Raw genomic sequence first — 25,153 nt, forward strand, 5'->3', positions numbered from 1 at the left:
AAGACCAAAAATAAACAACCATAAACTTGTTAAGACATTAAATAGAAGGTGTTTACTATGCTACCCACTGTATTAATAAACACAACAACATGAATGAGACAGGAATTACGTAAACTATATAATTTCTTAAGTGAATTGTGAATAAGGTGGGAAAGCAAGCAAAAGTTAGATATATTTAAAAAGTGAACACAGGATAAGCAGGAGTTAAGTAACAGATGATGGCTATAAAGAAGGAGAAGTAACAAATAATTAAAAATAATATAAGAAAGAGAGGAAGAAGGAACAAGAACATTTGGCCATTATTTTGCCCCAAAGCAAGGTAAAATAAATAAACAACCAAGGCTAAATAATAAACCAGAGAAGAAGGAAGCAATTAAAATGAAAGTGAAATTATGTGAAAAAAGGGGCTGGGGTTTTGGCTCAGCCTTAGAGTGCTTGTCTAGCACATGTGAGCCCTGAGTTCAATCCTCAGCACCACATAAAAATAAATTATAAAATGAAGGTTAAGAAAAACTATGTGAAAAAAATGTGTAGAGAAATACATGGAAGTCTGATGTCTTTGTGTTTTTCATCAACCTGCCAGCCACTGTGGCCAGAAACCAAAGCTGGTTGTTGTAGCTCTCAGCTTCCCATCTCCCAGTATAGGATCGTATAGACTTCAGAATGCTGAAAAATGATGTATTTCCACAGTGGGGCTGGTGCAGAGTTCTAAATTGTGAATTCCAGCAGTTGGAATTTAGTCTTGGTTGACCTTTGGAACTCTGTCAGTGAATATTTAAGGTTTGATTCACACACCCCTGTTGCTGAGGATCTCTACTGGACATTTGGGTTACAGCGGTCTTCTGAAAATTCCACTATTAGGGTGAGGAGTCTAAACCTCCACAGGTCTCACGTTCACTGCCATGGATGTGAACTACTCAGGATCAGACTTGGAGTGCAGACATATCTGTCTGGCCAGTTATTGGAGTCTTCCCCGTAGCCATATGGGATACCAGCAATAAAAGACAGTTTTCTTTCTGTCCAGTATTCCACTGTCCTTGGCACAAATTTCTCTGTCTGTTTCAATCATGCTGGCCCAGTTCCACTCTGGACCCCATATTGGGGACTGCTGTGTCAGGCTGGCACTTTCTTTATGAATTCCCTGTCTCCCACTTCTGTTCACTGTTGTGTGGTCACTTAAAAATTGTTCCCACTGCTGTGGTGACTCTGGTTCCTAATGGACTATCTGATGTGGGACGAGTGATTATTGTTGCTTTTTATTCAACAACTTCCCCTATCATCTCTGGGTCCATTAAGATCAGCCTCCCTCTCTGTTCCACAGGTTCCCCCAAACCAATTTTATTTGTATGCTTTTCTCTCTTTCTGCCTGTGCTATCCCTCCGCTCTGCTGTGGGTTGGTGGCTCTGCTGGTGCTGCTGCCACTGGTGCATCTCTAACACATTATTTCTTTCAAAGCTTCCAACTTTCTGTGTCTTTATAATTTTTCTATTGTCTAACATTTAATTTCAGTGAATTTCCTCAGTTATCCACCTCACTGAGAAGCAGTCTTCCTGCTTTTAAAATACTGAGCTGAGGACCATATGGGAAGTGCATTCTTCCTCTAATACACGATCTTCTCCAACTCCTGTCTTGCAAGATTTCTGTTGAGAAGTTCAGTGATAGGCTTGTGAGGGTTTCCTTGTATACAAAAAGTCTGTTTTCTCTTTCTGCTTTCAACATTCTCTCTGTTGACAACTTGACTGCAATGTATCTTGGGGAATTCTACCTTGGGTTGGTCTTTTTTCTGGGATCCTTTGATAATAGACACTAATGCACAGATACACAGATAACAAAGAATAAGGCAAACACGATACTACCAAAGTAATCTAATAAAACTCCAGTAACTGACCCCACAAAAATGAAGATCTATGAAATGCCTGGAAAATAATTAAAAATAATTATTTTTAAGGAGGCCCAATGAGATGCAATAAAGCACAGATGAATAATTAAACAAAATTAGTAAAACAAAGCATAAACAATATTAGAAGTTTAATAAAGAAACAGAAAGCATAAAAGTGAAATTCTGGAAATGGAGAATATAAAAATGGAGCTGAAGAATTCTATATAGAGCTTAAATCATGCAAAAAAAAGGATTCATGAGTCCAGGACAGGTTATTTGAAATTAGCCAATTAGAGGAAAAAAAGAAATAAAGAATGAAAAAAATGAAGACAGCTTGAGGAAACACCATTAAGTCATATAAATACTTAAATTTTGGGAGTCCTAGAGGATGAGAGAGAAAGATTGGGGGGTAGGCCAGAAACCTCATATAAAGAAATTCTGACTAAAAACCCCATCCTGAGGAGGGATCTAGACATCCAGATTTCTGAAGCTCAAAAGATCCAAAAGAAGATCAATCCAAAGAATTCTCTGAAATACAAATTAGTACTCTTTGAGATAGCTGACATGACGTTATATCATAAAATACTACGTAACTAAAATATTTTTAAAATTATTGAAAATTTAAAATATCACTGCCAAAATACAAAATTCAGAAAAAGATAATTCTCAAAGGAGAGTATCTTCTTTCACAGATGGTATAAAAGGAAAATAAAGATCAAGTCATTTCTTAAGTTCCTTGTTCCTTCTTCTAGGCCCATCAGCTCAGTACTGTTGGGGTAAGTAAAATTTATCTCTCAAAAATTTTGTACTTCTGTCTTCAAATTAATACTTGTGCTGTTTTACTGCATCACCCTCAAATATTTGTTATAATTTTCACCTAAAGGATTTTATATTCATTTTATTGAATTCAGGGAATACTTCAGTTTTTGGCACCTCAATGTCCTCTGTTATTCTGGGCAACATTAATACCCATGTAAACACCTCTCTTTTCAGCTGTTTGGCCACCTTCAATTTCATCGAGGTTAATTTGAATTTCACTTGAGCTATTCCTTTCCATGGTCACATTCTGCTTTTGTCACTAGTCAGAAGTGCTTTAACTTAAGAAAAATAAAATTAAATTATTTCAGTCTCTGATATTTCTAGCTTTTTCACTCTTTCACCTGGCTTTCATATCTGTCCTTTGATCTCCTAAGTATTAACTGCTTTACACATCAGTCCCCTATCCTACCTATGCTTTTTTCTCTTTCCAATTTAGATAATGTGGTTCATAATTTTAAGCACTCTCTTGTCAGTAACCTCAATTATTTTTACCTTTTGTCCTCCAAACCAACCTGAAGCCAAAATATTATTACAGATCCAAACAGTTCTCCTTTCCTCATGTGTTCATGACTACTGAGGGTTACTAGAAAAAAAATTAACAGATTCAAAATTTTCTGCTTCTGCCAAGATAAAATAAAAAGGAATAGATTTATCCTTTTGATTGAGGCAATCAAAATAAACCAGACAAAATATATAAAACAACAATTTTCAAGAAACTGAATATCAGACAATTAAGGACAATAATCTCAAAGAGTTAGAAAACAAAGTGGGCCTTACAGCTGCTCCAACATTGCCTTAAGAGAATTTCCAGGCTATAGTCTAATGAGGGTGAATTAAGGCAGAGACAAACAGACTCCATGCCTTGAGAAAATGGAGCCCATGGGCTGGGTAAACTAAGGCAGCTTGGATTATAGGACAGAATAATACGGGAAAGAGCTGAGCAGAGAGAGAAGGTCAGCAACATGTAGAGGGTTCCCTTTTATGGATCAGGGCATGCTTTATGGGACAACCTGAGGACAGGAAAAAAGCCATCTGAAAAGATTTGGAAGATTAGCACTGGTGCTGACACAGGAGGGAGAAAAGTGCTTATTCCCACAAGCCAGACTGGGAAACCTCGTAATTCATAAAATATTGAGTTGAAAATTCTCAGGAAGGTCATACTTTAGTCATGGGGAATAACTGTTGTAGATTGAACAACTGCAGATCTAATAAACCTTAAAGGAAAAACCTGAAAGAATTAAATAGTTTTAAACTTTCTTTCAGAACAAAGCTCAAAAAGATATGAATAAATACAAAATTATCCATTAATGATTAGAATCTAATCAAAGATTGCCATGCAGGAAAAGAAGCAGAAAAACATGACCAAAAATCAATTAATAATTGACCTCAGAGTAGACATGAATGATAAAATGATCATAGAAGGACATTAAAACAGCTAGTTTAATATTCTGTGTGTTTGAAAAGTTAAATAGAGACGTGAAAGACAAAAAAGACTTAAAATTATTTTCTGGGACTGAAAACTATAAGATGAAAAATACACTGAAAGGGTTTGACATCATACTGAACACTATAAAAGAAATTATTTGTGAACTTTAAAACTATCCAAAATAAAAAACATGAGAGAAAATATATTTTTTAAGTGAAAAGAATATCAATATCAGAAAAGACATTTTAATTTTAAGGTAGAGTTGCTGAAAACTTCCCAAACTTGACTGTAAGGAAGCGGGGGGGGGGGGAAGGAGGGGGGGGAGGGAGAGAGGAGGGAGATACTAGTAGCTAAAGAAACTGAAGTATAAAAAATATGCAGAAAGTTACACCAAGATGTATCATAATCAAATTACTCAAAAGTACTAAAAAAGGAAAAATCTTAAAATCAGAGAAAAAAAATAAATGTTTATGTGCTAGGGAACAAAGATAAGGATGATGCTAGATTTCTTGGGCAACATTTTTTTTTTGGAAGTAGGGATTGAACACAGGGGTGCTTAACCACTGAGCCACACCTCCTGCCCTTTTTATATTTTATTTAGAGACAGGTTCTCACCAAGTTGCTTAGGGCCTTGCTAAATTGCTGAGGCTGGCTTTGAAGCTGCAACCCTCCTGCCTCAGCCTCCCGATTACAGGCATGTGCCCTTGAACCTCACTAGGGCAACATTTTTTAAGTATTTTTTTTTAATTATCAGCCTGGAAATCTACATCTAGTACAACTGTATTAGTTGGCTTTTCATTGCTGAGACCAAAATACACAACAAGAACAACTTGGAGAAGAAGGTTATTTTGGGCTTATGGGTTGAGGAGGTTCTTTCTGTCAATTGACTCTTGAAAAAAAAAAAAGAGAGAGAGAGGAGAGATAGACAGATAGGGGGAGAGAGAGAGAATTTTTTTAATATTTATTTTTTAGTTTTCGGTGAACAAAACATCTTTGTTTGTGTGTGGTGCTGAGGATGGAACCTGGGCCGCACGCATGCCAGGCGAGCTCACTACTGCTTGAGCCACATCCCCAGCCCCTGTCAATTGACTCTTATTGTTCTGGGCCCAAGGTAACTCAGGACATCATGACAGAAGGGCATTGAGGAGAAAAGCTACTCAGCTCCTGACAGCCAGGAAGGGGAGGAGAGGAGAGGAGAAAAGGAAAGAAAGAAAAAAGTAGAGAGAGGAGACGAGGGGAGGGGAGAGTAGGGGAATGAAGGGAGGGGGAAGGGGAAGAAGACAGAAAGTGTGTGCAAGAGAAAATGCAAGGAGCCAGAAACAAAATAATCCTCAAGGATACACTCCCAGTGACCTATTTCCTCCAGTCATACTCTACCTGCCTGCCATTACCATACAGTAGTTCTTTCAAATTATTACCAATCAAATGGATTAATCCACTGTGAGGTTACTGTGCTTGTAATCTAATCACTTTACCTCTGAACATTTCTGCACTGCTCAACACATCATCTTTTGGGCAGACGCCTTGTATTCAAAACATAACAACAATAATTTTCAAAGATGAAAGCAAAACCAAAGACTTTTTAGTTATAAAAAGCAGAAAGAACTAGCTATTAGTGTAGCCAAAGTATAAGAAATGTTAAAGAAAGTCCCTTAGGGAGAAAAAAAATAATACCAAATAAAAATCTGGGTCTACAGAGAGGAATAAAGAATACTACAAAAGTAATTACTAAGGTAAATACATAGTTTTTTTCATATTAAAAACTTTTAAAAATTTAGTTCTTTAATCAGAATAACAACAATGTTTTGTGGTGTTTATTACATATATAAAATTGGGCTGGGGATGTGGTTCAAGCGGTAGCGTGCTCACCTGGCATGCATGGGGCGCTGGGTTCGATCCTCAGCTCCCTGCGCATGCCAGGTGAATGCACTATCGCTAAAAAAAAAATATCTCTCTCCCTCTCTCTCTAAAAAAAAAAAAGTAAAATTATCTCTGTTCACACTTGATATAATTCATATGTTGAAATTCTAAAGATTCCATTAAAAATCTGTTAGAATAAACACATTTAGCAACATAGCAGGCTATAAAGTCACCATAAAAATTAGTTGCACTTCAAAACATACTACAAAACTACAAAAGTATTATTAGAATTAACCAAAGAAGTTATACAAAGACTTACATAATGAAAACAACAAAACATTAGTGAAAGAAACCTGAGATGATAATAAATGGAAACACATTCCATGTTCATGGATTAGAAGACTTAATATTGTTAAAGTGTCATTATTATCCAAAGTGATCTACAGATTCAATGTAATTCCTATTAAAATCCAAAAGCATTTTTTGTAGAAACAGAAAAATTCATTCTAAAATTCATATGGAACCTCAAGGGACCCCCAAAAGCCAAAACAATTCTGAGAAAGAACAAAAAAGCAAGAGGACTTCAAAACATACTACAAAACTACAATAACCCAAACAGTATGGTGCTGGCATAAAGACAGACATATAGTCATGCCTGTAATTGCAGTAACTAGGGAGACTGAGGCAGGAGGATTGCAAGTTTGAGACCAGTCTAAGCAACTTAGTGAGACTCTGCTCAAAATAAAAAAGAGCTCAGTATGTAGGTGAATGACAAAGAGCCCGTGGGTTCAATCTCCAATACATCCCCCTCAAAAAAAGATACACACACAGACCTATGAAATAGGGAAGACTGGAAATAAGCCTTGCATTTATGTTTGAGTGATGTTTGTTTGTTTCTTGGTTTGTTGATTTGTTTTGGTACTGGGGAGTGAACCCAGGAGCACTGGGGAATGAACCCACTAAGCCACATTCTTAGATCTTTTTTATTCTAAGACACAGTCTTGCTAAATTGCTGAAGGCCTTGCTAAGTTGCTGAGGCTATCTTTGAAACTGAGAGTTCTACCTCAGCTTCCTGAGTCACTGGGATTACAGGTGTGCACCACCACACCCAGCTGTTTGAATGATTTTTTAATAGACCTTTATTTTATTTTATATGTGATCCTGAGAATTGAACCCAGGGCCGCACATGTCTTAGGCAAGTGCTCTACCACTGAGCCACATCTCCAGCCCTGTTTGAATGATTTTTGACAAGGGTACCAAGTCTACTCAATGGAAAAAATAATCTCTTCATAAACAGCTAGTAAAATTGAATATCCATATGTAAAATAATTAAGTCAGACTAACATCATACACAAAAATTAATTCAAATAGATCAAATACTTAAATGTAAGTCTTAAAAACAACAAAACTGAAGAGACAAGGAAAAGACTTTATGACATTTGATTTAGCAATGATTTCCTGCATATGACACCAAAGGCACAAACTACAAAAGAAAAAATAAACAAATTAGACTTCAAGAAATTTAAAACCTTTTGCTCATCAAAAGATTCTGTCAGCAAAATAAAAAGGAAACACACAGAACTAAAGAAATGTTCGGAAATTTGATAAGGGGTTCTTTCTTCTTTAGACACATGTAAATGATGTTACCCTTAACTGAATTAATAGATTCCTCCAAGTAACTCATATACAAAATATCTCATATACAAAATAGAACAATAATTTTTTCAGTAATTGCAGAAAAAATTGAAAATGTTACCTCATTTGAAGAATTTGACACAGGAACAATTTCATCTGAGTTTACATAATTGCTGATATTTGGAAAGAGTTCTTCAAAAGGTGCCTTTTGTACTGAAGACAAATTAATCTATAAAAGATTATGTTACTGTTTCAGAGAGGTTTCAAAAACAATTATTTCTAAGCAATTAAAATAAAGTTATAAATACTATCTTATTGGAAGCATTTTCTTATGAACTTAACAAATGAACAATTTTATCTGAATGAATATAATTACCAACTTTTGGCATGCTTAAGATTATGTTACTCTTGATTTAAACTTATTTTCAAACAAGAATCTTTATTTGCTATACTATACTTTTCCCCATTAATTTGTTCAATAAATATTCATCAAACGCTTACTAAGTGAAATTTGATGACCTGGCAACAGTACCTTATGGACACTTCTACTCCTAGGTATATATACCAAAGAGAAATAAAAAGATGTCCACACAAAAGCTTTTACACAAGTATTTATAAAAACATTATTTTTAATAGTCATAGATGGAAACAACTAAAAACTAAAACTTCCATTAACACAATTTTTATCAATACAATGGAATATTACTCAGTCAGGAAAAGGAATGAAATACTGAAACATGCCGGTATATGGATGAAACCTAAAAATATTATGCTAAATGAATTAGTCACAAAAGATAATATATTATATAATTCCATTTATATGAAATGTCCAGAACAAGGAAACCTACAAATACAGAGGGCAGAGAAATGGTGTGGGAAAGCAAGGGGATGTTACGTAAAGGAAATGAGGTGTCTTTTTTGAGGTGATAAAAAATGTTCTAAAAGTGATTGTGGGAATGATAGCACATATCTATACATATACTAAAATCTACTGAATAACAAATTTAAAAAAATATTTATTTTTTAGTTATAGGTGGACACCTTATCTTTATTTTATATTTATGTGGTGCTGAGGATCGAGCCCAGTGCCTCACGCACGTTAGGCGAGCGCTCTACCTCTGAGCCACAATCCTAGCCCTGAATAACACATTTTAAATAAGTGAATTGTAGTTTGTGCATTATTGCTCAAACTGATTTTCTTAAATATTTTTTAGCTGTAGTTGGACATAATACCTTTATTTACTTATTTATTTTTTAATGTGGTGCTGAGGATCAAACCCAGTGCCTCGCATGTGATAGGCAAGCACTATACTGCTGAGATACCACCCCAGCCCCTGCTTTTTTAAAGAGCCCACTAAAAAAAGTGTTAAACATACAGTTATCATATGAGCTAGCAATTCTATGACTTCCAGATATATACTCAACACAAATGAAAACATATACTCATAAAACATACATAAATGTTCATAACAATATTATTCATGATAGATAATAAGTTAAAATAGCCGAAATGCCCATAAACTAAATCAGTAAAAAAAATGTGATATATATCCAGAGACTGTGATATTATTTGATGAAAGAAAAGGAATGAAGTACTGAAAAATGCCATAATATAGATGAATTTTAAAACATTATGCCAAGTAAAAGTGGCCAGGCATAAAAGGCCACATTTTCCATGACTCCATGAATTAATATCTAGAAAGGGCAAATGTATAAAAGACAATAAATTAGAAGCTTCTAGACAGTCCCTAGCAGCTAAAGGGAAAGATGGGGGAATAAGGAGTAACTGCTAAAATGTGGTAATAAAATGAATTACATTGAATTATATTATAGGGATGGTTGTATCACAACTATGCTTAAAAACACAATTATATACATTATAGCATGGTAAATTTCATAAAATGTGAATTATAGTTTTTAAAGATTTTGGCATTTATAAAATTGACACTAATTTAGTCTTATAAGGAAAATTCATTTTGGGTACATTTATTCCTCATCTACACATTCTCTCTCTCCCTCCCCCTGTTCCTCTCTCTCTCTTTCTCGTTGATACTGGGGATCTAACCCAGGTGTACTTTACCACTAAGCTGTATTCCCAGCCCTTTTTAAATTTTTTTATTTTGAGACAGGGTCTCACTAAGTTGCTGAGGCTGGCCTTGAACTTTGCAATCCTTCTGTCTCAGCTTCCCAAGTCACTAGGATTACAGGAGTGGGCCACCATGCCTGGCTCACGTACACATTTTTTTTTATTTTTTATTTTTATTTTTTTTTTTTTTAAAGAGAGAGGGGAGAGAGAGAGAGAGAATTTTTAATATTTATTTTTCAGTTCTCGGCGGACACAACATCTTTGTTGGTATGTGGTGCTGAGGATCGAACCCGGGCCACACGCATGCCAGGCGAGCGCGCTACCGCTTGAGCCACATCCCCAGCCCCACATTTTTTTTTTTAAGTTGTAGATGGATACAATACCTTTATTTTATTTATTTATTTTTATGTGGTGTTGAGGATCTCACCCAGTGCCTCACACATGGTAGGCAAGTACTTTATCACTGAATATCAACCAAGAATAAATTTTAAAAATAAAACACTCATTTTCTGAAAAACAAATTACTTTTTAGAACATTAGAAAAACTGTGAGCAGAGTATTATCAAAACCCTTTCCTCTAGCATGATCTTTAACTATGTTCCCCTAGGAGCCTGTTAAGAGTAAGAATGTCAACTCTGTTACTAGGCAGCATTACTTATGGTAAAAATGATATCTGATCATGAACTTGTATGTCTGAGACAAACTACAGATGCAGTACGAATAATAAATACTATAAAAGATGCCATGGGTTTTTCTGGGAGCTGCAACTCTTATAATTAGGCATGTCTCTGTGGAGACCTGAGAAGCTACCCATGTATTTTGTTATAAAAGATACTGTCTCATTCCCTTGACCAGAGCTGTCCCCATACTGCTATATAAACTGCTACATCAAATTTTTGGTGGTTATTTTACTATTGAAGATTGAACTCAGGGGCACTCAACCACTGAGCCACATCCCCAGCGTTTGTTTTTTCTTTGTATTTTATTTAGAGACAGGGTCTCACTGAGTTACTTAGTGCCTTGCTAAGTTGCTAAGGCTGGCTTTGAACTTGCAATCCTCCTGCCTTAGCTTCCCAAGCCACTGGGATTAAAGACGTACGCCATCACTCCCAGCTTTACTCAGACTTTGGTTAGGACTGCTACCATTGTGGAGAAACACCTGCTGCTGCCCTGCTAGCAAGCTGTATTTCTATTGCTCAGTTGTACCTAAGAAGAACATATTAGGTAATAGCTAAATTTATAAAACTGTTAGAGGTAAACATAGGATAAAGACTTCATGACATTAAATTTGGTAATTTTTCCGATAGAACACCCAAAACACAGGCCAACAAAGGACAAAGTTGATTAATTGGACTGCATCAAAATGAAAAATATTTGTGCATCAAAGAACACTATCAACAGAATAAAAAGGCAACTCATGCAATGAGAAAAATATTTTCAAACCATATATCCAATAATGGGTAAAATCCAAAATATACAAAGAATTCCTACAACTGAACAATGAACAACCTGATTTAAAAATAAACAAAGGATTTTCTTCTGTTTTGTTTTTTAAATTTTTTGTAGTTGTAGATGGACAGCATGCCTTTATTGTATTTGTTTTATGTGGTGCTAGGGATCAAACCCAGTGTTTCACACGTGCTAGGCAAACGCTCTGCCACTGAGCCACTATCCCAGCCCATGACAAGAGAGTTGAACAGATATTTCTTCAAAGAAGATATACAAATGATCAATAAACAAATGAAAAGATGCTAAATATTAATAATCTTTAGGAAAATGCAAATCCAAAGCAGAATGAAATTCTATCTCATACCCATAAGGTTAGCTATTATAAAACACACACACACACATACATACACACACACACAGCAGGAAAAAAGAAGTGTTGGTAGGAATGTGGAGAAATTAGAACCCTTGTGTACCAGTAATGGAATTGTAAAATAATATAGACATATGGAAAACAGTGTGGTTGATACTCAAAATATTAAAAATCAAATTACTACATAATCCAGAAATATTCCTTCTGAACAGGTACCCAAATGGGACTCAAATGGATATATGTACATTCAGGTTCATAGTAGCATTATTGACAATAGCCAAGGGCAGAAGCAAAACAAGTGTTCATTGATGCATGAATGGATAAACAAAATGTGATATGTATATACAATGGAATATTACTCAGCTTTAAGTAGGGAAAAATTTCTGACATAGTCTACCACACAGGTGAACCTGAAGACATTATGCTAAGTAAAATAATTCAGTCACATAAGGACAAATATTGATGGGTACAGTGGCACATGCCTATAGTTCTATAGAGTTGAGGTAGAAGGATCACCTGAGCCTAGAAGTTTGAGGCCAGCCTGGGCAACATAGCAAGACCCCATCTCCAAAATCAAACAAGAGAACAAATAGTTTATGAATCCTATATGAGGTACTAGAGTAGTCAAGTTTATATAGACAAAAAGTAGAATGGTGGTTGCCAGGGGCCAAGCAAGAAACAGGGAATTACTGTGTAATTGGTATGAAGTTTCAGTTTTGCAAGATGAAAAAGGTTCTAGAGATGGATGGTGGCAATTACTGTACAACAATGTGAACTTACTTGAACTATTTACTTAATCATTCTTATCAGCTCAATTCACAATAGCTAAGCTATGGAACCAACCTAGGTGCCCTTCAGCAGATAAATGAATAAAGAAAATGTAGTACATATATACAATGGAATATTACTCAGTCATAAAGTATGATATTATGGCATTTGCCAGTAAATGGATGGAACTAGAGACAATCATGTTAAGTGAAATAAGCCAATCCCAAAAAACAAAGGCCAAATGTTCTCTTTGATATGCAGATGCTAACTCTCAACAGGTGGGGAGGTTCACTGGATTGGATAGGGGGCGTGTAGGGAGAAGGGATGGGGAATGGGAAAGGGAAAGATAGTAGAATGAATTGAACATTACATTCCTATGTTCATACATGAATACACAACCATTGTAAATCCATATCATGTATAACCACAAAAATGTGAAGTTGTACTTTATGTATATATGATATATCAAAACACATTCTACTGTCATGTATAACTAAAAAGAATTAAAAAATTAATAAAATAAATCATGCTTAAAATTCTAAATTTTATGTTACATATAGTTTACAATAGAAAGTATAATTCTGGTTGATAATATAGCATTCTAAGCTTTCTCCTTTACATATATAAGCAGGATATAGAGCATTTTCAATGAAAGCATGTTTTGCAACAGAATAATATAGATATTATTCTCTATAGGTAATATTCCTCTGGTGTGACAAAAATAGAAGAATGGGGAGAGGAGGAGCCAGAAAATTGATTCCACAAGTGCCAAATGCTAATACTTACCATGAAATCAGCTGTCTCTGAAGATGGAGTACTTGTTAACAGGCCTCTGCTTTTCTTATCAGGAGTACTTGAATTTGTTTTCTATAAATGTTTATAAAATAGGGGATTGAATAGTAAAAAACAAAACCAAACCATTTTAGTATAGTAAAATCAAAATTTAAAGTTAGTAGACTAGATCATAATGTGTAATACCAATAAAATCTTTAATTTGCTAATTAAATTTTAAACCATTTGAAGGAAACAAAAGAATTTCCTGGCTTGAGCTAGGTTGTTCAATTTCCAAGAGAACTCTATATGGCATGACAACCATATGGGAATACTTTAGTTGGGATTACTATTAATTTAGGAAGAGAAGCTAATTAGAGTGGTGAATTAGTAAACAGTCCTTTGGTTACCTTTGTTAACTGCTGAAAAAGTATTTCACATTCAGTGAAATTTGTTTAATTTCTAGTATATTATTATATTTTTTGTGAAAAAATATTATAAATTATTCCTGAAACTGTTAAAACATTTAAGTAGTAGCAAGGATAATTGGTTTAAAATATATGTTTAAATGTAAATAGATACTTTCATTGATAGAACATCAAAGTTAAAAAAATTATAAAATACTATGCAGATTCATTTTCTATTTCTTAAAGATGCAAAGGCAGACAAACAGGTGAACCAAGTAAAAAAGTCTAAAAGAGCAAGGAAAGAAAGGAAGACATTAAGATTCAAGAGCTAAAGAGAGTGAGAAGAGGAGGGAGGGCCTGAGAATAAGAGAGGGAGGAGAAGAGGGAAGTGGTGAGAGGGAAGGAAGAGAGGAAAGGAGGAGGAAATGGAAAAGACAGAAAGATTGAAAGAAAGAAGGAGGGAAAGAGAAGAGACAGACACCAACAGACTGGGATCAGAAAGAGATGAAGAGACAGCCCCAGATGGAGGGCAGCAGGGAGAATACCTAGACTATGGATAGGAAGGAGAGAGGGAGCTCGAAGCTGAAAGAGAACACAGGACATCAGACACAAAGAAGCAAGCATGAAGGCAGAGCTGAAACAGGAAGTTTTATTTCTAGCAATCAACTGCTTTTCCAACCTTCGAGTTCCAAGAAACAATCAAGTCCTGATAAATCTCACTTTTGGGGTTCGTGACTATTATTTGATGCCAAGTCTGGAACCCAAACTCAGAGATAAAACTTGAAAATCGTAAGATTTTGTGATAGGTTTCCCTTTCCTTATCTTTTCTATCACTCTTCTGTCTTAAAATCTCTTAAACTAGTTGTCAGTTCCAAACATAACCAAGAATAGAATATAGGGAAAGTTTTTATGAAAAAAATTTAACAATATGGGCTGGGGATGTGGCTCAAGCGGTAGCGCGCTCGCCTGGCATGCGTGCGGCCCAGGTTCGATCCTCAGCACCACATACAAACAAAGATGTTGTGTCCGCCGAAAACTAAAAGAATAAATAAATATTAAAAATTCTCTCTCACTCTCTCTCCTCTCTCACTCTCTCTTTAAAAAAAAAAAAATTAACAATATATTTACCTGGAGAATATGCCAGCTTTCTAATTTAGCAGCTATGTAATATTTAATTTATTCATCTAAACTATGAAGATTACTCTGAGATTTGTGAACAAGTATCATAAATAATATATGTAAAGAGAACTTGTGGGGTTTAGAGAGTAAGAGAGACTCAGTGATAGCTATCATCATCATTGCAGCAAACTTGGAGGTGCTTTGCTCAGATCTCCTTGAACATAGAACCTGCTGTTACAATGCAAGAAGTGCATTTGGCTGATATCCTCCAGCTGCAATATCTTAGGATCTATTTCACTTGCAAGCTGAGGCCCCCATTTTCTCTGGCCATCTCCAGCCAGTGTCTAGCAGCCAATACATACTTTTGTAATGCAAAATCTTTGCTCCAGAATTCTTCATTGGGTGAGCTTTTATCACATTTGCATTGAGGACAAAGGCTATCACTGCCCAATCCTGATTCCTCCTGCTTTTTTTCCTTAGGTATTACCCTCTCCAATAAGCCACTTGAATGCTTAATTCTGTCTCAGTATCAGTTTCCCATTGGTCTCTATGACACAACTGTCAACTGTCAGTTCAATCTCAAAAATATCAGCCTGTATATAGCTGTAACTATACAGCTTTCTTATATTTCTCTCTCAGTTTGTTTTAAAACTATGCATTTCTAAATCTTCACAATCAAATTTTTTCTTTTTTAGTCTTCTTAACAATTATGAATTAATAAAACATTAGTAAACTCAACTCAAAGTGAATCTAGGACCTAAGCATTAGATCAGAGACCCTGCACCCAACAGAAGAAAATGTAGGCCCAAATCTACATCATGTTGGCTTAGGAACTGACCTCCTTAAAAGGTTCCTAAAGCACGGAGTAAAATCAAGAATGAACAAAGGGGATAAAATCAAACTAAAAAGCTTCTTCATAGCAAAGGAAACAAGTATGTGAAGAGAGGACTGGGGTTGTGGCTCAGTGATGGAGCTCTTGCCTGACACATGTGAGGCACTGGGTGTGACCCTCAGCACCACATGGAGACAAATAAGTAGAATAAAGGTATTTTGTCCATCTACAATTAAAAAAAAAAAGGTTGTAAAGAGAGACCCTACAGAATGAGAGAAAATCTTTGCCTTCTGCACCTTAGATACAGCATTAATCTCCAAGAACTCAAAAAACTTAACACCAAAAAAACAAATAACCCCATCAATAAATGGGCTAAGGAACTGAACAGACACTTCACAGAAAAATAAATATGATCCATCAACAAATATATGAAAAAATGTTCAACATCTCTAGCAATTAGAGAAATACAAATTAAAACTATACTGAGATTTCATCTCACTCCAATCAGAATGGGAATGATCAAGAATACAAGTAACTATGGGCTGGGGATGTGGCTCAAGCGGTAGCTCTCTCTCTCTATTTTAATTTTTTTTAAAGAGAGAGTGAGAGAGGAGAGTGAGTGAGAGAGAGAATTTTTAATATTTATTTTTTCTTTTAGTTCTCGGCGGACACAACATCTTTGTTGGTATGTGGTGCTGAGGATCGAACCCAGGCCGCACGCATGCCAGGCGAGCGCGCTACCGCTTGAGCCACATCCTCAGCCCCTCTGTCTCTTAAAAAAAAAAAAAGAATACAAGTAACTCAGCTGGGGTTGTGGCTCAGTGGTAGAGTGCTCGCCTAACACATGTGGGGCACTGGGTTAGATCCTCAGCACCACATAAAAATGAAATAAGGATATTGTGTCTACCACCTACAATTAAAAACTAAATATTAAAAAAAAGAATACAAATAACAAATGTTGATGAGGATGTGGGAAAAAGGATTCACTCATATACTGCTAGTGGCACTGCAAATTGGTGCAACCACTATGGAAAGTAGTATCGAGATTCCTCAGAAAACTTGGAATAGAACCACCATTTGACCCATTTACCCCATTCCTCAATTTATACCCCCAAATCAGCATACTAAAATGATGCTGCCACATCAATGTTTATAGCAGCTCAATTCACAATATATAAATATGGAACCAACCTAGGTGCCCCTTCAAAAGATGAATGAATAAAGAAAATGTGGTATATATACACAATGGAATATTAAATAATATTAAAGAGGAATGAAATTATGGTATTTGTGGTAAATGGATGGAACTAGAGACCATCATGCTAAGTCAAATAAGCCAATCTCAAAAAACCAAAGGCCTAATGTTCACTGATATATGGATGCTAACTCACAATAAGGTTGGGGGGAGGGAAGAATAGAAATACTTTGGATTAGACAAAGGGTAATGAAAGGAAGGGAGGAGGAATGGGAATAGGAAGGATAGTAAAAGGTATCAGATGTGACTTTCCTATGTTCATATATGAAGACATGACTAATGTAATTCCATATCGTACAACCAAAAGAATGGGAAGTTTTACTTCATATATGTATGTCAAAATATATTCTACTGTCATGTATAACTAAAAAGAACAAATTTTTAAAAAATACTAGTGCTTACCAGTATGGGCTCCAGGGGCTTCGGCAGCAGAACTCTAGTAACTGATCTACTTTCACTGCTTTCAGGAACAGACCTATGGTGGGATAATGGAACCTTGTTTTTTAGATGATGAGCGTTTAACTTTGTTTGAATATTTTTATCTCTATCTTCAGAATCGTTTTCAGCCTGAAAAAAAATTCATAATTATGAAATACATTTCACAGAGCTCTAAAAACGTTTCTAGTACCTCTAAGGTGTCCTATTATTCCTTCAAATTGAAAAATAAAGATTTAAACTTAAAGACTGTTTTAGTTAGTTTTTTAGCCACTATGACTAAAAGACTGGGTAAAAACCATTTCAGAGGAGAAAAAGTTTATTTGGCACTAAAGGTTTCAGAGGCCTCAATCATAGACAGCTGACTCCATTGCTTTGGGCATAAGGGAAGGAAGAACATCACAGTGGCAGGGAGCAGAGGAGGAAAGCAGCTAAAGACATGGCAATCATGTCACTCAATCAGAGCACTCTGCTTACCAGGGACAAAAATATAATTCCAAAGTCATGCCCTCAGTGACCTACCTCCTACATGCATACCCTACCTGCCTCCAATTACCACTAGTTAATTCATATCAATGGTTTGATCCATTGATTAGGTTACAACTCTCACAATCCAAACATTCCACCTCTGAACAATCCTTGGATTGTCTCATACATGAGCTTTTGGGGGACACCTCATACCTAAACCATAAGAAAGATAAATGATTTTCCAGGAAAAATGATTTATTCTATATATTTGAGTAAAAAAATCTGTTGAAAGACAAACTAATTTGAAATACTCAGCTCTAAAAATTTCCCTACCATTTTAAGAAAACATTTCCCAACAGTGTTATATGGAAATAAAACAAATGATATTGAGCTCTGTTTATCCATATTTAAAATTAAACTTTGGTGAAAATACTAAATGTATTTTATTATATAAAACTCAGCATTTAAGAAAACAAAAGTCCACTTAACGTCAGGAAACTGCAACTATAACAAAGTATGTTGTTTTGTTAACTCATACCTGCACTGAAAACCGGAGACTGTTCAATGACTGCTCATCCTTTGTAACTTGTCTTTTGTTTTCAAGATATATTTTTAATATTATTCAAAATTTAGGGGGCAATTAGTGAAGTATTCAATGGCTTCAACTAACTTCTTAAAGATTTCACAACTTGAAAACAGATTTTTTTCTCTCATTTCTGCCATTGTTCCAAGCAACTCCATCCACTAAGTATGAAACATATCCAATTGGCCTCTCAATTCCTTGACTTCTTTACTTCAAATAACCTATTCCCCTCATGCCACTTCAGTCACTTTATGATCAAACCTCAATCCTTACCTTCAACAGATACTAAAGAATCACAAATTCAAATAACTTCCTATATACTTCCAATCCTGTTCAAGTGTCTTTATGGAACATTTACCCCTCATTAAAATCTCCAACTCACTGATCTTATTATTCAGTCTGCACCCATTGGCCTTCTCTCGTCTTCTTTCCTGACGAGCTACCACTATCTATCATTATAATTATATGTTATCCTCCATCTATCACATAAAACTAACAAATATTCAACCCACAATGCACCCTAACATCTATAACCTCTATACCTTCAGTACAACAGAGTGTTAGGGAAAGCTGTACAATTTGGACCATCAATATAACCACAAATTCAAAAAGCCACAGACAAGTAATTCTATTGCACTTTCCTAGCTTCTTTTTACTTAAACCTCTGCCTTCTTTCCTATGTCACTCTCAGCAGACAATCTTGGCCCATACTTTCCTGAAATAATAGTAGCTAATCAAGAGGAAACCATCACTCAGGACTTAAAATTTTCAGGGCTTGGCACAAAATGTGTGGCCCTTATTAAAATTTATTAAGAATTACCAGAAAGTAACAGTAGAGTATTAAATTAAGCATGAAGTCCTGCTAAATGCAAAGTTAGTCCCTCCATCTGCAAAATCACCACAATGAAAATATCTCCCTTCTTTTAAAGGCCAGTTCCTATGTATGTATTCTGGATCCATGTCTCCTTATCTTTTCAAGGTCTTTTCCATATAATAATAAAGGGAAGTTTTGTGATCTTTAAAAACTATTTTATATATCATAAAATTCATCAATTTAAAGTATAAAATTCAGTGTCATTAAGATATGTACAGGGTTATACAACCATTACTACAATCTAATTATAGAACATTTCTGTCCCATGAAAGAAGCCTCAGATAAATAGCAGTCAATTCCCATTCTGCTACTAACAGCCTTAATAAATGTGGACTAACATTTTTTAAAATTTATTTATTTATTTTAAATATTTATTTTTCAGTTTTCGGTGGACACAACATCTTTGTTTGTATGTGGTGCTGAGGATCGAACCCAGGCCGCACGCATGCCAGGCGAGAGCGCCACCGCTTGAGCCACATCCCCAGCCCGACTAACATTTTTAAAGTTCAGACATATTATAGCATGTATTGATGCTTCATTTGTTTTACTTGCAGAATAATATCTTATTGCATGACATACTTTATTTATCTACTTATCAGGAGATGGGCATTTGAGTTGTTTCTACTTTGGGCTATTATGAATAATGCTTCTGTGAACATTTACATACAAGTTTTTGTGATGATATATGTTTTTATTCCTCTTGGATTGGAAGCTTAACAAATAGAATTGCTGGATCAATATTTAAGATATTGAAGAACTGCCAAACTGTTTTCCAAACTGGCTATGCTATTTCACATTCACAGTAAGATGTATGAAGATTCCAATTTCTCCACATTCTTGCTAATATTTGTTATTATGTCTTTTTATCATGCTCATCTTAGTGGACATGAAGTAATATATCATTGGGTTTGATTTGCATTTCCTAATGTCTAATGACATGATATTGAACATCATTTCATGTGCTTGTTTGGCCACTGGAGAATACCAGGGCAGTATATATACATCAAAATCCCATGGATAGGGCTGGGGTTGTACCTCACTGCTAGAGCACTTGCCTCACATGTGTGAGGCACTGGGTTTGAACCTCAGCACCAGATAAAATAAATAAATAAATAAAATAAAGACATTTTGTCCATCTACAACTAAAAAAATATATTTTTTAAAATCCCATGGATAGGCAGGTATGGTGGTGTATAACTTTAATCTTAGCAACTAGGGAGGCAGAGACAGGAGGATCACATGTTTGAGGCCAGACTCAGCAATTTAGTGAGGCCCTAAACAACTTAGCAAGTCCCTGTCTCAAAATAAAACACAAAGGGCTGGGATTGTGGCTCAGCGGTAGAGGGCTCGCCTCACATGTGTGAGACCCTGGGTTCGGTCCCCAGCACCACATAAAAATAAATAAATAAAATAAAGGTATTGTGTCCAACTACAACTAAAAAATAAATATTTTAAAAAAATAAAAAATAAAACACAAAAAGGGCTGAGGATGTAGTTCAGTTTAAAATGCCTTTTGGGGGCTGGGTTTGTGTCTGAGTGGTAGAATGCTCGCCTAGCACATGTGAGGCTCTGGGTTTGATCCTCAGCAACACATAAAAATAAATAAATAAAATAAAGGTCCATCAACATCTAAAAACAAAATTAAATTTTCAAAAGTTCCCTTGGGTTCCATCCCCAGTACCAAAAAAAAAAAAAAAAAAAAAAAATCCCAGGTATATCCAAGAAGAGTCATCTACTCTGAGTCTAGCTTTTTTTTGGCAGGAGTATACTGGGGATTAAACTCAGGGGCACTTGGCCACTGAGCCACATCCTTGGCCCTATTTTGTATTTTATTTAGAGACAAGGTCTCATGAGTTGCTTAGTGCTTCACTTTTGCTGAGGCTGGCTTTGAACACGTGATCCTCCAGTCTCAGCCTCCCAAGCTGTTGGGATATCAAGCGTGCACCACCATACCCGGCTGTAAGTCTAGCTTTTGAGAAGAGGCAGAACACACATGGCATAAATATGGCACAAATGCAAGATGTGAGTTTAAATTACAATATGTTTGATTTATATAGAAGTAAGTGTGTGTGTGTGTGTGTGTGTGTGTGTGTGTGTGTGTGTGAGAGAGAGAGAGAGAGAGAGAGAGAGAGAGAGAGAGAGAGCATGAGCGAGAGAACAAGGCAGGGAGAAAGGGAGGAGCAGGAGAATGCAGGGGCAAGAGAAAGAGAGACAGAGAAATATATATTAGTACAGGTTGAAATTAAGTATGTGTGGAAATAGAACAAAGACAGGTGACCATAAGGAAGTCAGGAAAAAAGAATGTAGAAAGTATGGGGAAGATTCTTAAAAATTACTCTATGCTAAAGAAGTAGAATTTAGGCTAAGTTAACTAGATCTCTAAACTATGGGGAGCACCAGTTGCCTACTAGGTTGGGTTAATCCAACTATGCCCTCTTCCTCCTTTCCATCATTCTCATTAGCCCTGAAAAATGATCTATATATGCCATCTTAAAAAGTAAAACTTCCTGTGACTCTGCCGTTCCATCCAGTTACTGTTCTTTTTCTCTAATTCCCTTCAGAGTCAAGCTTCATACATAACTGTTACTTGCCTGTCTTTTCTAACTCTTTAACCTAATCCAGTATTGTTTGGCCCCATTAGTCCACTAAAATTGTTCTTGCTAATGTCATCATTTTCCTTTACGATTCTAAATGAAATTGATCATTCTTTTAAATTAGTGAACTTTGGGACTTAGGAAGATGGCAGAAGAGAGCTAGGTAGCTGGTTCTCATCTCCTCATAACACAGAAAGGAGGAAATGAAGGAAAAGCAGAATTAGGATGTGAGTGACAAAATAAATGCTCTGTTTATTTTTGTAATATTACAAAGTCTGAAATCTGTAGACATTGGGAGATAAGTTTAACAGAGTAGAAAATAAACTGAGTTCCCTAACCCTGAACCTAAAACTGAGGATGAGAAGAGGGGAGCAGACATTCTCTTAAGCTCACCCACTTAAAAACAGTTGGAAAGTCAGACAAAATTTAAAGCCTGACAGTAACAGAAGAGTCCTTAAAACAGTGCAGACAGCTTAAAACAAAGTTATGAAAAAAAAAAACCTGAGCAAAGGGTCCATAGTCACCTTGTGGGGCCCTCAATCAACCACTTATCCCCTTAAATCAAAACCGTGTCTTCCAGCACTCAGACAGCTGCAAATCAAACCACAAGAAAGTCCCCTGCAGTGGGACCTCTTAAGAATCAGGCCAGAAAGAACTTCTACAAGGATCACTACTAGCTGAAAATGACTGAAACCCCCTCGCCATCTGGCTCACTATGAACCAAGGAAACTAATGGGCTAGCATGGGACTGTGTGGGGAAGTATGCCGAGCCCCACTCAGCTCTGCAACTCAGTCAAGGGGGGAAAACTCTGTGCAGTGTCCACTTGACATAGGAAGAGTCAGTGATGAAGCAGTTTTGGCCCTCAACAAAGTAAAGCAAAGTTATCAGGTCCTGACCACTGATTCTGGGGGGAAGCACCTTGGGAAGCCTAGGGACAGTCCCCAGACCCATGGGGCTGTAACCAGAGGGAAGATGCCTGAATGTCCAGTGATAGAGACCCAGTGGGAAGGGGCTGATCCTGGCCTTAACTGGTACACAGCCTGACCCATGATCACAACTGGCAAGTGACAGGGCACTATTTGTATACCTGCATCAGAATTAGTAAACAGAGGGAATCAATGCCCACCATTCACAACCTGGGACAATGGAAACTAGAGTTCAGGTGAATGACCTGAGACCTTTCACTACAGTACTTCAGAGAGAAGCAAAGGCCAGGGGAATTCTTCTGTATCACAGAACGCCCACAGAAACCCACAACCAGAATTCCTGTACTCACAGACAGCTACCAGGATTTTCACCCCCTTGAAAAGAATTCTCTAGAGGAGAGCAGGTACACAGTGACCCTCAATAATCACAGGGACACTTCAGACCCTGAATCCTGAACTCCTGGACACTATAAAAACTGCCAACCCACAACACTGTATCCTTCAAGCAGTCAGCTGCAATCCCCTGAGCTGACAAACCAGAAGCTGCTGGTAAGAGGTTCATAGCGACTAAGGAATTGGCTCCTGTGACCCTGCAACTCAGGAGAGATCCAAAACCAAAGGATGGACATCTGCTAAATATCCAAACCCCAATGAAATAAAAACTAAGATTCAACAAGAATTTTCTTCACCTTGACATGGTTTTCTATAAACAACTCCAATGTCAACTTTGATCATACAAATAACTATAACTTGAACAATAATTCTTATTCCAATAGCCAAAGTTGTAACTTCAACCCATTTGAATGTAAGTCATCTAATGGTTTAAAACATTAATTAGAATCAATCTTATCTTTGTTTTCCTAGCTCTAGTTTACACTTGCTCCTCTTATCCCCATGCATCCTCTTGCATTACCCACTATTACCTCAAATAACAAACATTGATCTATTTCTCCTTCTACCTTGGTGTAAATTATCTTTTTAAATCTTCCCTCCCCCACTTTCTCTCTTTTTCCCCTCTCTTTTTTGTTCAGTCTTTCTTTCTCCCACTTTCAGCCCTCACTTAAGGTTATAATAAGTTTACTAAATTTAACAACTAATTTTTTGACCTATTCCAAAACTTTAATATAGGTTTATATCTGAATTTGAGGAACTGTAGGGAACAAATGCAACATGTTTTTGTTTCTTATAAGGTTGAATAGAATGAGGCTTGGCTCTGAAGTAACTATAATAAACAAGGCTCAGTGGCATCTCTTAAAGCAGTGCTGATACTGGAATCAGCAGAGGTCACATATTGACTTAAAATATCATTATCTAGAGATTCACCCAACACAGAGCTCCTAAGAAAAAGAAGCTCATAAAGTAGTCCTTTATTTAAAAGAAGTCAGAACTATACAGATAGATGGATAGATATACAAACAAAATGAAAAAGCAAGGGAACAAACCATCTCAAACAGCCCATAATGCTCAAAAACAGACTTCATTGATACCACAGTGGAGGAAATGTCAGAGAAGAAATTTAGAAAGTTCATAGTCAAACTGTTCTATGAACTAAAAGAAGATGTAAGGAGTGAAATCAGAGAGTAAATACAGGAAGGGAAAGATCACTTCAATGAAGAGAGATTATGAAAAAGAACCAAATGAAATACTTGAAATGAAAGAATCAATAAACCAAATTAAAAATTTAATAGAAAGCACCATTGATAGATTAGACAAATTTGAAGACAGATTTTTTTAGGCCTTTAAGACAAAGTATATAACCTTGAAATAAAACTGACCAGTAGAAAAGATGTTAAGAGACGATGAACAGAATATTCAAGAAATCTGGGATAATATTAAAAGGTAAAATTTTGGTGAAATTTGGGATAGATAATAGTTCTGAAATACAAACTAAAGGAATGCACAATCTTTTCAGTGAAATAATATCAGAAAAATTGCCAAATCTTAAGAATGAAATGGAAATTTCATACAGGACTCCAAATACACAAAATCACAGTAGATCCACCCAAGAAACATTATTATAAAAATGCCTAACATAGAGATTCAGGATAGAATTTTAAAAGATGCAAGAGAAAAACAACTGGTCACATTTAGAGGCAAATTAATCTGGATTTCAACTGATTTCTCAATCCAGACCCTAAAAGCCAGGAAGGCTTAGAATAATATATAATAAGCTCTGACAGAAAATGGATGCAAACCAAGAATACTATATGCAGCAAAATTAAGCTTCAGAATTGAAGATGAAATAAAAACCTTCCATGAAAACAAAGCTAAAAGAGTTCATAACAGAAAGGCTGAACTATAAAACAGACTCAATAAAATATTTCATGAAGAACAAATGAAAAATTAAAATTAAAATCATCATAGGGAAAAATTACAACAGAATAATAGTCAATTAAAGGAGAAAAAAGTCCAACATTAGAAATAAAATGGCAGAAAATATAAATTATTTCTCAATAACGTTGAATGTAAATTGTCTAAACTCTTCAATCAAAAGACAAAAGTTCTTTCAATCATGAAGTTGGCAGATGGGATTAAAAAATAAGACCAAACAATATACATCTGCAAGAGACTCACCTCACAAGCAAAGTCATCCACA

At 35.8% G+C, this 25,153-nt stretch overlaps 1 protein-coding gene across 1 annotated transcript in view; it reads right to left on the bottom strand.

The window, feature by feature from the left end:
* Positions 1-25,153, bottom strand: part of MEIKIN (meiotic kinetochore factor) — a gene marked incomplete at both ends in the record, with an annotated part of 128,298 nt that overhangs the window by 31,297 nt on the left and 71,848 nt on the right. Inside the window, 3 exons of the mRNA XM_081298189.1 lie at positions 7,741-7,848; positions 13,079-13,159; positions 17,079-17,243. Coding sequence (XP_081154315.1) covers positions 7,741-7,848; positions 13,079-13,159; positions 17,079-17,243 — 354 coding nt within the window. The remainder of the gene's footprint in view (positions 1-7,740; positions 7,849-13,078; positions 13,160-17,078; positions 17,244-25,153) is intronic.

Source organism: Spermophilus citellus, assembly GCF_964194105.1.
Source record: "Spermophilus citellus genome assembly, chromosome: 1".
NCBI lineage: Eukaryota > Metazoa > Chordata > Mammalia > Rodentia > Sciuridae > Spermophilus > Spermophilus citellus.